Raw genomic sequence first — 15,773 nt, 5'->3', positions numbered from 1 at the left:
GCTCTTCCAAAGCTCTTGCATCAAACTTCGTCTCCTTCTCCTTCCCAAAGGCGCGCTCTTCTTTCTCTTGCCCTCTTCTCCTTCTCCCTCACAAGCCCTTCTCCAAGCTCCTCACCGAGAAGCCGCAATTCGATTCCCTCATTCTGGGAATTCTCAAATACAACCCCCACGCCTTCACCTCCGGCTTCCGCACCCCGGCCCTCCTCAAGCCCCTAATCTCCGACCGACATCTTTTCCTCTGCATCATTCGTTCCATCGGCAACCAGCCTCGGGTCGCTCTGCGGTTCTTCCGCTGGGCCGAGCGCCAGCCCGGCTTCCACCGATCGGAGCTCCCTTTCTGCGCCGTGCTCGAGATCCTCGCCGACGCCGGGCTCATGAAGGCGGCTTACTCGGTTGCTGAGAGGGCTCTGAGCTTCGGTTTACATGGAATCGTTGACCTGTTGATCGGCAAGTATGTGAATTCGGACGTTACTATTAAGCTTCTCAATCTGCTTTTATGGATGTACACTAAGTGTTCGATGGTCGAACGCGCCTTATCAACCTTTCGGAAGATGATGGAAAATGGTTTCTTACCTGAGGTTAAGAACTGCAATCGGGTTCTTAGGGTTTTGCGGGATGGCAACCGGTGGTCTGAAGTCAGGGTAGTCTATCAGGACATGGTTAGGGCAGGGGTGCAGCCCACCATTGTTACCTTCAACACAATGCTTGATTGTTACTGCAAGGAGGGACAGGCTGAAGAGGCTTATATACTTCTTCTTGATATGGAGTTCAAAAATTTCAATCGCTGCTTGCCTAATGATGTTACTTACAACGTTGTGATCAATGGATTGTCAAAGAAAGGCGAATTGGAGAAAGCGGAGAAGTTGCTTGCGAAAATGCAGAGTTCAGGTAAGGCTTCTTCTTTCTCCTATAATCCACTGATTAATGCATTGTTTAGCAAAGGATTTGCTGACCAAGCTTTGCTTTTTGAGACTAATATGGTGGGGAAAGGCATCCTTCCATCTGTGACAACCTATAACACCATAATTTACTGGCTTTGTAAGATGGGAAAGGTAGAAGAAGCTCGAAAGAAGTTTACACAGATGGAATCAAAGGGTCTAACAATGGATGTAGTCTCATACAACTCTTTGATCTATGGTTATTGCCGTTTGGGAAACATAATGGAGGCTCTTTCTTTGTTTGAGGATCTAAGAAGAGCCCAAATTGTTCCAACGGTTCGAACATTCAATATACTTATAGACGGTCATTGCAGGGTGGGCGCTCTTGAGAAGGCTTTGAAGTTTAAAGACTATATGATAGAATGTGGTTGCCACCCTGATATATGTACTTATACAATCCTTGTGAATGGCTCTTGCAAGATGGGATATCATGCCATGGCTAAAGGATATTTTGATGAGATGCTTCATAGGGGACTTCAGCCAGATTGCTTTGCTTATGATACGAGATTAGCTTGCGAATCGAAGCACGGGGCTATGTACAGAGCTTTCCAATTGAGGGAGGAGATGGTAGCTCGCGGTGTTGTGCCTGATATAATCACGTATAACATTTTGATTGACGGGATTTTTCGGACTGGAGATTGGGATGAAGCTTATCGGGTGTGGAGGAAGATGATTAATGAGGGAGTAGTTCCTGATTGTGTGACATATACATGCATAATTCACGCCCTTTGCCGTAAAGGCCATCTAGACGAAGCAAAAAGAGTTTTTGATAGAATGTTGTGCAATAATGTTTCGCCTTCTTTAGTAACTTATACAGTACTTATTCATGCTTATGCAAGGAAAGGAAATATTGGGACAGCTTATGGATTCTTTCTTCAGATGTTACAGGATAATGTGCAGCCAAATGTAATAACTTACAATGCTCTTATAAATGGCTTGTGTAGAACTGGCAATGTTAAGCTTGCTTATAGATGTTTTTATGAAATGCAAGAAAGGGGGCTTTCCCCCAATAAGTATACTTACACTTTGTTGATAAATCAGAGTTGTGATTTTGGTTATTGGGATGAAGTGCAGAGGTTGTTTGGGGAGATGCTTGAGAAAGGTGTTCTTCCTGATTCCTGCACGTACAGTGTTTTGCTTAAGAATGTGGGTGATGAGTTCAGGGATCTTGCAGTTTATTATTTGGAAAATTATGTCCTTGCCGGTTAAGAAAGCTGCAATTTTGGATGGGCGTAGTCATGACCTCAAGCTTCACTTTGGCTTTCGCTACGTTCGATTCTTGTTCTTAGAAAAAACGATTTGCAACGATATGGCCTTCTTCCTCGAAATGTTGCAGGACAAATAAATTTTCATTCGTCACAGATTATGAATTCTTTCTTCAGATGTTGCAGGACAAGTAAATATTCATCAGCCATAATCGGTTTCCTCATAATTATTCTCGAGGTATGCTGATTTGTGTAACATGAATTGTATTCCAATTTTTAAATTTATTTAGCGTTCTTCACTTTGTTTTTCTTATTTTTATGTTTATTCATTGAGGAGGGCACATTATTGTTCCTATGGTTATTGATTCAATGAGAATAAAGTTCAGTTTACATTCTGGATTTGTGATGAAATATGCATGAATTATTTTCAATTAGTTATTAATAAATACTCTTGGAAGATTATACCATTCAATTTTGTTATGTTTAAGTAACGTGGATCATGCAAAACATATGATGCATGCGCACATATATTCTAAATCAAAGCTGATTGGTTGATTGGAGAAATTCTATAAGGTTACTATACTAGGGAATGTCATGGAGGTTTGGGGCCTGTTTGATTTGATGTAAAATAGGTGTAAAGTAAATTAAACACAAGACTTTTATTTTATTTTATTTTTTGGTAATCACTAGTCCCAAAGTAAAATAAAACTACTTGAGAATTATAAATACTGAAAATAGGTTAAAAAAAAAAAAAAAAAAAAAAAAAAAACCCGGCATTAAAGCCCCACTCGTAATCAGATGTAAAACCACTTCACCCAGCAAATCCTCACCTTCGATCCCTCAGGTATAATTTCCTACAAGATTGCTCTTTTGTTAGTTACCTCACACGCTCGAGGATTCTTTTTGTTCGGTCACGGCTGCCTTATGCGGGGTGTCTCTCTCCTGTTGACTTTGAGATCCACTTCTTGGAAGTGAGAGGAAGAGGGCGATGAGAACAACGACCGTCAACAAGTATCTGATCTGCGCTCTGAGAGGCAAGCAAGCATTGATTTCTTCATTTTTTGAAATTCCTTCTATTTGTTCGAGTACATGATATAGCTTCTGTGGGTTTTTTTTTTGTGTTTTAAGTTTACCTCGCGATCTTGGATATCGACTACATTTATCTTTCATGATTTCAACAAAGAACTGCTTCTACTTGAGTATATGATTGAGATCCGTGAGTTTTTAGAGAAAATCATTTAGATCACTGCAATTTCTTCCCACACTATGCTTCTTTTTAGTTAAAACTGGTGCAAGTTTGGAATTCTCGAAAGCTCCACTTTTTTTCTATGTTCTCTGTTGAGAGTGTACAAATGGAGTTTTTATCTTTTTTACAGTTGTGCAATTTTTGAAATCTTTCAAATTCTGTGTGTTCTCTTTCTTGATTGGTCAGCTCATTTTCGTTGGTACATTATTTAATTTGTCCTTGCTGTAAATTAAGAGTTGTTTTGGAGTAACTGAGAGAAAGAATGGTAATTGGTTTCCCATGGACTTGTGATATGGGAGAATACAGATCTGTCATTGTACACATTTTTATTTGATGGTACTTTACAAAATCCCGCTTCTAAGACCAAATTAGTGCATGTAAATGAATGAAAGATTTATTAAATTCATATATCACAAGATTTAATGGACTTATGGATTTATTTCTCAAAAAAAATTTAAACCTTGAAACTAGGCAAGCATATCAGGATGTAGCTAGATTGTTGCATGCCAAGTGTTTTTTTATTTTTTAATCCTCTCACGACTTTAAAATGCTGGATTTATAGGAATTGCTAAATTCTATTTGAGTTAATGCAAACCCAAATGACTTCAAGTTGTGTTTGTCGTATGGAATCATATATAAATGAATTGCATTCAATGATAAGTTAGGAACAATAAATTGATGTTAAAAAATATGACAAGTATGATGGAGCACGAGCATATAGAAAGAGTTGAATTCTGAGATTTTTAATGAAATGGGCTTGAGAATTTGATGCCACATTAAGAAGATACATACATATCACGCGACAAATGGATTACAAATGCTCCTTAGAGTTAAAGATGCTTAGTTTACGGTGTGAATGTTTTGTTCAATCTGGCTGTTTTAAACTTTTGTTCGAATTGTGATATGAAAGAGTGGAATTCTTAGATTTTGAATGAAACTAGCTTGAGAATTTGATGCTACAATAAGAAGATAAATAAATATCACATGACAAACAAATTACAAATGCTCCATCGAGCCAAAGACTCCTAGTTTACGATGTAAATGTTTTGTTCATTTTGGTTGGTTTAAACTTTTGTTCAAATTATGATATGAAAATGTCATTAGTGTTTATTCAAAAATTTTTATTAAGAAGAAAAGCGGTCTACAATGTAGTTTTATATTTAAGCTCGAGATTGTTGTATAGTTTTATATTTAACCTTGGTATTGGTGGGTTGGTCTGAGAGTTTATGAGAAAAATGAAGCATATAGCCGTCAAGTGGCACCAAATAAACTAGAGGTATATCCTGAATTCAAAGAACTAATTAATGTGGTATATCAACGCAATTATCATATGTCAGATAACAACAACCATATCTTCTTCTGTATTGAAAAGCCACTCAATTTGGTTCTATTGTGTACTTGATAACTTGAGAAATTTAATAAGTACGGAATTTTAAAACTTAGTATTTTTTTTCTTATTAAATTTTCTTGTTGTGTATGAGAGCTATATGTTTTTAAAATCTATAGCGTGTAGGAGGAATTAGGTAAAATTGATAACATAAAATTCGTAGGAATTTTTTTATTTTAGCTTTCTAACGACACTAAAATCTACTAGTTTCTTCAAGAAACCAGGTGGTTATGGCTGAAATAGGGAGAGATAATGGATTGTTTTAGGACTATACACCTTTTCATATGAATCTAAAACATGTAGCATATAGTAGGCACTAGATGAAATAAATATTACAAGTCGTAAGACATTTATTTTGCTTTCCAAAGAAACTAAAATCACCCAATTCCGTCAAGAAATGAGGTAGTTATGTTTGAAATAGCGAAAGGCGGTGGGCTGCTTTCAGGCAGTTTAAAATTATGCATTTTTGTATAAACTGTAGTATATATTGTTGGAATTGGGTAAAATGAATAACAAAAAATTGTAGAAAATTTTTTTTGCTTTCCAATGACACTAAAATCACCCAATTTCATCAAGAAACGAGAAATTTATGACTGAAATAGCAAGAGGTAGTGGACTATTGTTGTACAATTTAAAATTTTACATATGTTTTAAAAAATGATAGCTTTTATAGTAGAAATTGGATAAAAAAATAATATGAAAGTCATAGACAAATTTTTCAACTTTCAACGCCAACCAATTCCATCAAGAAACACAAAAGATGTGGTCGAAAATGCGAGCAAATGTGATTTAGGGCTTATTCAGGCTTTTCTAGGTATCGAATATATTTATGTTGAAAAGGTGATTTAGGAGTTTATTCACGCTTTTTTAGGTATCAAATATATATATGTTGAAACTGCTAATGTTTGTTGTCTTTCATGTGTATTAGATTGCCTATGTTGTAAGTTTTTTCTTTCATCAATCAAACCAGGATCTTCAAATGTGCTCTCATAGATTATTTTCATATAAAATTTTCAGACTCTATTGGAACTTTTATCGTAAAATTCATAAGGAAATTACATTGTTACTAGAGATGATTAATAATTTTTTTTATTGGATTATGATTATAGACAATTAATGAAAATAAAGAATAAAAAAATACAATTGTCATTACACAAAATTCAGGTCTTTTAAGCATTAGCTTTAATGTTATTATATTAATTTATAAATAATTGTAATAATAATAATAATATGAAATATTAATTCACAGGCGTTTTATTTTAAGTTTTTAAATAAACATTAAAAATAATTCATCTATATTTATTTTATATGCAATTAAAAAAATTGAAGTACTTTGAATACACTACTTTTACTTTTTACTTTTCATGAACATAATGACATAGCCAAACAAAACAAAGAATTTCTTGTATTTACTTTACAGACAAATAACTGGTTTAATGGAAGCATAATACAACGAAATTATAAGATACCACATTATATTTTTCTCTGCATATCTTTTACAGACAACCAAACAACCTTTTAAAAAATAGATTTATAAAATTTCACAACTATATTGATTAATAATTTTAGTATTGACCAATAAAGAAGGTAATGATAATCAAGGAAAGTGTGATGTTAATGTCAATGTTTAGATGTATGTATGATAAAACTAGAAATGATACTATAGGAATTGCTTATTTTAAAGACATAGATATAGTGATACTTGTGAATCATAGGGTAATTGAAATTGGACTGAAATGAGCTAACCCACACCTTTTAAAAATCACTCAACAATCACAATGAAAGCTCACTAACTCATAGCCAAAGTCATAGTAAGCTCCCAAGCCTTATGCCTATAATCACAACACAAGGCTTGCTGAACTAGCTATTAATAGGATGAATTATTAGGTTCAAACACCTCACATAGAGCCACATGCCCATATATTGGACTATATTGGTGTGCATAAGTTGTGTGCTTATGTACATTTGAATGCACAACAATAATGATTTAGGGGAAAATTTGAGATTATCAGAGTATATGGCTGTGTACTTCAATTTTTGTAGTAAGTAATAAGTACACAATGTTTACGTTGTACTCGTTGCTTATAAAAAATAAAATAAAATATATAGCTAGTACACAACTTTGTACTTATATATATCTTACGTTAGCACTATTTCTAGTGCCAAACCTAATGTTTGAATCTGCGCAATCGGGTATTGAAGCATTTATTATCCATGAGGCGAGGTATAAGCCTTGCGACATAAGGCTCTGAATGAAATCATTCAATTTATAAAAAAATATAAAATAATAAGTAGCATATTACTATGAAAGTAAATATCAAAATAAGATCATAATATCAAGGAAAGTTCATATTCATGAATCTCTGCAACTCTCAATTCAACATAAGCAGTCTAATTAGCTGTTTAAGACAGTGGCGCAACTCGCCATTGCCATTCCATTGTTTAAATAAATCATTTTTGCAGTGTCTTGCTAAACGCGACACGTTTTGCACTGTATATTACACAACTGGTTAACACCTGCTCGAAGGAATATTACTTACATTAGCTCTCCTCTCCCTCGCTGCCCTCATTGCGCTGTGCTTTATTGAGTGAAGCTCTCTGCCTGAACTCAAGCTCTTCTCTCCGTGCCCTCATTTCCACCTTGGTGCCTTTGATCATCGCTTTTCTTATCTCTCGACCTTTATCAATATTGAGGTATAGTTGATCTTCTAAATCTCCTCTCTACTCTGATTGATCTTGGGTTGGTTTAGGTAATTTTATGATATGATATGCATGTGGCTTTCGGTTGTGAGATTTTTCATGGCTTGATTTTGCATTTCCATCTGTATTGGTTTGGGGCTCTCCGTCCTAAAAATTTTCACCCATTTGTCATTGTTTAAAAGCTGTTTTATTATTCTTATTAGTTATTTTTTCATTTATTTTATCATTGTACTATTAAGGCAAGCTAATTTTATGTTTGTAGTTTTCAAATTTCAATAAGCATGAGCTCAAGGACTTCTAGTGCTTCTAATGTCTTGTACTGTATTTGTAGATTGCAATGTTCTTTATTTACATCACGAAGAGAAAATAGCTATGAAGAGAAAATTTAACAAGTTTTCAAGGAATAGATTGACAGAGGACTATTACTTCTTTAGGTAGGCAAATTAATTTGATGATTCTAAAGTATATAGTGACTCGTGTGGAGAGTATTTTTGGAGAAAAAGTTATCTCACATGATTGATTTTTGGGTTTCAAAATTAATATTTTGATAATATTAATTGTTGCTTTATACTTATATTTTTGATTTTGATCGTTGTGCTACTCACTATTAAGTGAGATTTAACTTCTAAATGTAATATTTGAACTCAATACAGGAACAAAAATGTCTTCTTTTCATGAACAGTTGCTACATAAATGAACTAAATAAACATACACAACTTTTTCACAGTAGCCGTCTTCTTGTTATTAACATATGCAACATAACTGCTGCACAAATGAACTAAATAAACAAACACATAACTTCCTCGCAACAACTTCCTCTACGTAGCTTTTTCAAACAGTAGAAACTACTCCAAATTGGCCATAAATTAATAGAATTAGAATTTTATGAATACAAAAATCTCTTCCATTCTTCTATATAACCGAGTCTTCATTAGAATTATCATTATAGTGAATTATTTTTTGCCCTCCATTTTCATTTTCATCAATATTCTCCCATCTTTCTTTTCATCTTCGATCTCAACCATTTTACTCTTCTATCATTTATGACACTACAACAGTGGCGTGCGGCTGCAAATGCGAGCAATGTCGGGGGAGAGTTTGATTGGGATTTGAGAAGGTGTGTGTGATTCTCAATTGTTTGTTTTAGGTTTAGGTTTAAAGAAATAGAAAAATGAGAATTATTTTGTAATTTAATTTATAATTCAAAATTTTAAATTACCTAAATATTAGTGTTTGAGGCTTGTGCCTTTTGTAAATTGCGCAGAAAAGCACCTCGGCTCCATTGTGGTGTATATCTCGATAGGCCTAATGATGCCTGGTTCTCATGATATATACTTTTTTCACAATTATGCTGAGGCACGCTTCCTATTGTGCAATTTGTAAATTATATATATACCTAACAGTTTCTCATTAAGATTTCTTGACTTGAAGCATAACAAGAGACATATGGATGCCATTGCATAATCTAGTGCCCTTAAACATAGAGTGGAAACAGCTTCCTTTATCAAGGATGTTCTCTAATTAGTGGATATACAATGATACCTTTATCAAGAATGTTCTCTAATTAGTGGATATACAATGATAGAAATAGAATACATGACCGTCTGCCAGTTATTTCTGAAGACATCTTAAAATATGTTGGGCTAGAAAACACTAGGGATCACAAAGAAAGAGAAAGAAAATGTGCTCAATTTAATGAAGCACATGAAGTTCCTTATACACTTGCTACTGAAGCCAAGAGGTTGAGCAACATCTCATGACATAGAAAGGGATATTCTCTTTCATTGTACCATATATTATTAGTTGATAATGGGGGAACCCAAGAGCTATGATGAGGCCATTCAATTAGATGACTCAAATGAGTGAGTTTGCAATGGATAATGAGATACAGTCATTAATGTCAAATCAGACATGAGAATTTGCAATACTACCTATGATAAAAAGAAATTGCTTAATAAATGCATTTACATATTGAAAGAAGAATTAGATGGTAGCAAGTCTACTAAGGCGAGCTTGCTGTGAAGGGATTTCAACAAAAAGGAGTGGACCATTTTGTATATTTCTTTGGTAGTGAAGATGATAACTATCAGAGTCGTGTATTTGAAAACAACCTTCTTACATGGTGACTTGGAGGAAGAATTATATATGGTGCAACCACAGGGATATGAAGTTCTAGGAAAGGAAGATGTGATTTGTACTTTTAAGAGGAGCCTTTAGGATTTGAAGCGGACATCAAGACTGGTATAGGATATTTGGCAGATTTTTGTTACACAGTGGGTATACAAATTGTCAATCCGATCAATGTTGCTTCATTAAATATTTTGATGATTACTATATTATTATTCTCTTGTATGTGATTGTATGGTCAGATATAGAGAATATTAGAGACTTGGATGAGTACTTATCAAGAGAGTTTAAAATAAAAGATTTAAGTCGCCAAGAAAATTCTCGGTATGATAATCAGATGGATATCAGATTAGGATGAAGTGTATTGGTTGTGGAGGAAGATGATTAAAGATAGAGTAGTTCCTGATTGCGTGTACGTGCATAATTCACACCCTTTGCCATAAAGGCCGTCTAGACGAAGCAAAATGAGTTTTTGATAGAATGTTGTGCAATAATGTTTCTCCTTCTTTAGTAACTTATACAGTACTTATTCATGCTTATTCAAGGAAAGGAAATATTGGGACAGTTTATCAGTTATATCTTAAGATGTTGCAGGAAAATGTACGACCAAATGAAGTATCTTACAATGCTCTTATAAATGGCTTGTGTAGAACTGGAAATGTTAAGCTTTCTTATAAGTGTTTTTATGAAATGCAGGAGAAGGAGCTTTCCCTCAATAAGTATATTTACACTTTGTTGATAAATTAAAGTTGTGATTTTGGTTATTGGGATGAAGTGCAGAGGTTGTTTGAGGAGATGCTTGAGAAAGGTGTTCTTCTTGATTCCTGCACCTGCAGTGTTTTGTTTAAGAATGTTGGTAATGACTTCAGGGATCTTGCAGTTTATTATTTGGAAAATTATGTCCTTGCTGGTTAAGAAAGCTGCAATTTTGGATGAACATAGTCGTGACCTCAAGCTTCGCTTTGGTTTTCGCTTCGTTCGATTCATGTTCTTAAAAAAAAAAGTTTTGCAGCGATATCGCCTTCTTCCTCGAAATCTCACTGGACCAATAAATATTCATTCTTCACAGATTATGGATTATTTCTTTAGATGTTGCTGGACAAGTAAATATTCATCAGCCATAATCGGTTTCCTCACAATTATTCTTGAGGTATGCTGATTTGTGTAACATGAATTGTGTTCCAATTTTTAAATTTATTTAGTGCTCTTCACTGTTTTCTCCTATTTTCATGTTTATTCATTGAGGAGAACACATTATTGTTCCTATGGTTATTGGTTCAATGAGAATAAAGTTTGGTTTAGATGCTAGATTTATGATGAAATATGCGCGAATTCTTTTTAATTAGTTATTAACTGATATTCTTGGAAGATCATCCAACTCTTTTTTTTTATGTTTAAGTAACTTGGATCATACCCAAAAAAAATCTGTGGGTTTTTTTGTGAGTTTTAAGTTTACCTTGCGATTTTGGATATCAACTGCATTTATATTTAATGATTTCAACAAAGAACTGCTTCTGCTTTACTATATGATGGATATCCAAGAGTTTGTGCAGAAAGTCGTTTAGATCTCAACAATTCTTGGATAACAACTGCATTTATATTTCACGATTTCAACAAAGAACTGCTTCTGCTTTAGTATATGATGGATATCCATGAGTTTGTGCAGAAAGTCGTTTAGATCTCAACAATTTCTTCTGTCGCCATGCTTCTTTTGTTCTATGGTCTCTGTTGAGAGTTTACAAATGGAGTTTATATCGTTTGTCAGTTGTGCAATTTTTCAAATTCTGTGTGTTCTCTTTCTTGATTGATGCATTATTTAATTTGTGGTCGCTGTGAATGAAGAGATGTGTTGGAGGTACAGGGCTTCAGAATTTGATGTCACAATAAGAAGATAAACAGACATCACATGACGAACAAATTACAAAATGCTCCGTTGAGTCAAAAAATGCTTAGTGTTACGACGTAAACATTTTGTTCAATTTGAATGGTTTAAACTTTTATTCAAATTATGATACGGTAATGTCATTAGCAATTATTTAAAAATTATGATTAGGAAAAGGGATGGTCAAACGTATAGTTTTATATTTAACCTCAGTATTGGTTGGTCGGTTGGTTGGTCTGAGAGTTTATGAGAAAAATGAAGAATACATCCCTCAAGCGGGCACCAAATAAGTGTGAGGCATATTGTGACTTCAAAGAACTACTTAATGTGGTACATCTCATACAATTATCATATGTGAGAAACCAACAACCACATTTGCTTCTGTAATGAAAAGCCACTCAATTTGGTTTGCGTACTTGATGATGTTAGAAAATGTGTTAGCATGGAATTTTAGAACTTAGTATATTTTTTCTTATTAAATTTTCTTGTTGTGCATTAGAAGTATTATGTTTTTAAAAACCGCAGCATATGTAATAGGAATTGGGTAAAATAGATAACAAAAAATTCATAGGAGTTCTTGTTAGCTTTCTAATGACACCAAAATCATCTACTTTCGTCAAGAAACCAGTAGTTATGGCTGAAATGGCGAGAGATGATGGACTGTTTGCATTTTTGCTTTTGTTTTTAAAACATGCAGCATGTAGTAGGCGGCATTGGTCGAAATAAACAACATAAAAGTCATAGGACATGTTGTTAGCTTTACAATGATACTAAAATCACCCAATTCAGTCATAATACGAGTTAGTTATGGATGAAATGGTGAGAGGTGATGGGTTGCTTTTGGACAGTTTAAGAAGAATTTGCATGTTTGTAAAAATGTGATTTTTAACCACATTGATGTAAGTTGAGTTAGCATTAGAGTTTTTCTTCTTAATTTATTTAAAATTTTACAATGTTTGCACATCATGCAATGAAACATATGATTTGTAGATCACATATCACTTCACATACACCATTAATGTGATTTTATCAAATGCCAAACAATAAATACAAGAATTAGGATTCAAATGATTATGTAGTCATCAAATAAATTTGAATTAAGTGATGAGAACTTGAACCATCTAAAATCTATGTGTAAATGTAATTTGATTGTTACAATTAAGCTCAATTGTGTTAAAAAATCACACATCCAACTTACATATGATTGAAAATGAACGATAAAATTTTCTTCAATCAAAGATATTCAATTACAAGCATAAGATCAATCTATTTATTAATGTCTCATGTCTAGGCTAGTTAATATAATTTTCATAAGATATTTACAATCATATTCATATTGCTATTAAATTCATATTTGTTTTTTTGTTTTCATTATGTATTTGAAATGTATTTTTCCAATTTCCCAAGGATTAAAAGGATAAGTGTTATTCCATTCAAAATAATCACCATTAAAGAGAAATAAAATGGTTTAAAACAATCATGCAATGAAATAAACTCTAAAAGACTATATTTAATGATTAAGATTAGGGGCATAATATAATGTTTAAATTTAAGTGGTATCAGAGCTAAAAGTTTAAGGAAGATGAAGACAATGTAGCAGAAGAACATACATGACACAAAGTGAGAGCTAGGCAGAAAAACTAATTTTCAATTTATTTAAATTCATTTCTTTGATATCAACAATTTATTTTTAATCAGCTTATCAACAGATTATTCAATAAGCTGCAGTTGCCCCAAACAGACTCTTAAATATTTGATCAATCAACTTTTTTTTTTGATATCTTGTGTAAATTGGTGGAATAATATCCTTCTTTAATGATATTATATCTTTAATGCATGATTTCATAATAGAATTCTAATTTACAAAATAACTTTATTTAAGAACATAATCACCATATAAGAAATTTGATTTCAAGTCATCATTGTTCATTTCATTTTTATTTAAGCTATTTTGGGAATATTTTTTTTTCAAAATATAAAATAATATAAAATTATTGAAAAATCAAATTTCATCCATCAAACTTCAAAATTTTATGGGGACATCAAGGTTCCATTCCAAGCATTTCTAATAATTTTCATAAAATTTAAAATTAATTTGAATTTCAAATTATTTTTATATTTTAAAATTATATAAATAATCACAATTACTAAATTTATTTCATAATTTTTTTGATACCATTTATGTAATATTTTAAATTTAATTTAAAAAATAATTAAATTTATAGATTTAATGATGTGGCTTGTACTATATCATGTAGGCTAGTATATTGTTCATAAGGGTTTATTATGCTCCACTAGCTCATATTCTATTATTTTTATGATTTTCATATCAATAGTATATCAATTGTATTTTCTATTAGTTAATAAATATTTTATTTTTTAATATACAATCCATTGACAACATTTTTACCAATTGCTTTATGTTAACCAAGCTTCACTAATGTAAGCTATGTTTGTCAAAGCACATAGATAAGAGCATTTATTTCATTTGTTAGGAATGTCTTTTAAGATTTGTGGGACTAAGATTAGGGGCATAATATAATGTTTAAATTTAAGTGGTATCAGAGCTAAAAGTTTAAGGAAGATGAAGACAATGTAGCAGAAGAACATACATGACACAAAGTGAGAGCTAGGCAGAAAAACTAATTTTCAATTTATTTAAATTCATTTCTTTGATATCAACAATTTATTTTTAATCAGCTTATCAACAGATTATTCAATAAGCTGCAGCTGCCCCAAACAGACCCTTAGACTCTTAAATATTTGATCAATCAACTTTTTTTTTTGATATCTTGTGTAAATTGGTGGAATAATATCCTTCTTTAATGATATTATATCTTTAATGCATGATTTCATAATAGAATTCTAATTTACATTTGATCAATCAACTTTTTTTTCTTGATATTTTGTGTAAATTGGTGGAATAATATCCCTCTTTAATGATATTATATCTTTAATGCATGATTTCATAATAGAATTCTAATTTACAAAATAACTTTATTTAAGAACATAATCACCATATAAGAAATTTGATTTCAAGTCATCATTGTTCATTTCATTTTTATTTAAGCTATTTTGGGAATATTTTTTTTTCAAAATATAAAATAATATAAAATTATTGAAAAATCAAATTTCATCCATCAAACTTCAAAATTTTATGGGGACATCAAGGTTCCATTCCAAGCATTTCTAATAATTTTCATAAAATTTAAAATTAATTTGAATTTCAAATTATTTTTATATTTTAAAATTATATAAATAATCACAATTACTAAATTTATTTCATAATTTTTTTGATACCATTTATGTAATATTTTAAATTTAATTTAAAAAATAATTAAATTTATAACAATAAATCCAAAATAATTTAAATCAATTTGAAATTTTCATAAATGAGAGTTAATCAAACTTAAATGCCCCAATGCTTCAATGCTAATATGCATTCTTAAGCCACTAAAATGGCATGTAACTAAGTCTTATAAATGAATATTCATCAAATATAGTTTCTTCAATTAGATCTACTTTATTCATGCATGATCCTTGCATCAGTGCATCTTTCATATTCACCAGAAAGTTAAACCCGAACCCAACCTGCCTTCAACCTGTTTACCGAAAGCCCTGTCAGAAAGTTAAACCCGAACCCAACCTGCCTTCAACCTGTTTACCGAAAGCCCTGTCAGAAAGTTAAACCCGAACCCAACCTACCTTCAACCCATTTACCCAAATTTGACGCGTATAAACATTTATCATATGACATAATAGCTATTTGAGTCAAATCCAGGTTGATTCGAGTCAAGCTCACGAGTCAATTTTGTATCGTCTGATCGATTTCGAGTCAATTTCGGGTCAGCCTGACACGAAAACTATTTTTGTCAACCCGAACCCATATTTCTCAAGTCGATTTCCGGTCGAATTGATACAATTTTCGACATTCATACGTTAGATAACATTCACACACACCGCAATCTTTTTATTTACAAATTTGATAGGGTATACTTCAGCAATAAATCACCCCTAATGGCTTGGTGAATCCTTGACAAATATAAGATTCATAAATACCACCCAATTCCTATTTATTTACATATCTAACACCTAAACATTACTTTTTATATTAACATGTATAGATAAAGTGGCATGCATGTAATAATTAAAGTTTAGGTGGTAGATACGTAAATACAGAGGAATTTAGTGGGTGGCATGTAAATGTTCCCATAAAGAATAAGAAAAAAATGGGCAAACATTTTAATTTTTTTTGATAAATTAACCTGCAAATATTAGATATTTATCT

At 32.3% G+C, this 15,773-nt stretch overlaps 1 protein-coding gene across 2 annotated transcripts; it reads left to right on the top strand.

The window, feature by feature from the left end:
* Nucleotides 1-6: 6 nt before the first annotated feature.
* LOC110024940 (pentatricopeptide repeat-containing protein At1g22960, mitochondrial) lies at nucleotides 7-10,885 on the top strand. 2 transcript variants are annotated; one of them, XM_020725137.1, is made up of 2 exons: nucleotides 7-2,381; nucleotides 10,300-10,885. In XM_020725137.1, the coding sequence occupies exon 1, from the start codon at nucleotides 375-377 to the stop codon at nucleotides 2,145-2,147; it is 1,773 nt and encodes a 590-aa protein (XP_020580796.1). In that variant the 5' UTR covers nucleotides 7-374; the 3' UTR covers nucleotides 2,148-2,381; nucleotides 10,300-10,885. The 2 variants fall into 2 exon arrangements, with proteins under 2 accessions (XP_020580796.1, XP_020580797.1); XM_020725138.1 differs by lacking the exon at nucleotides 10,300-10,885 and adding an exon at nucleotides 3,021-3,397.
* The last annotated feature ends 4,888 nt before the right edge of the window (nucleotides 10,886-15,773 follow it).

This window comes from Phalaenopsis equestris, unplaced genomic scaffold, assembly GCF_001263595.1.
Source record: "Phalaenopsis equestris unplaced genomic scaffold, ASM126359v1 Scaffold000281, whole genome shotgun sequence".
In the NCBI taxonomy this organism is placed as follows: domain Eukaryota; kingdom Viridiplantae; phylum Streptophyta; class Magnoliopsida; order Asparagales; family Orchidaceae; genus Phalaenopsis; species Phalaenopsis equestris.
This window is presented reverse-complemented; position numbering and strand designations above follow the sequence as displayed.

Bases quoted from the DNA above. Each gene is read 5' to 3' on its own strand.
- LOC110024940 (XM_020725137.1), top strand. From the start codon at position 375: ATGAAGGCGGCTTACTCGGTTGCTGAGAGGGCTCTGAGCTTCGGTTTA.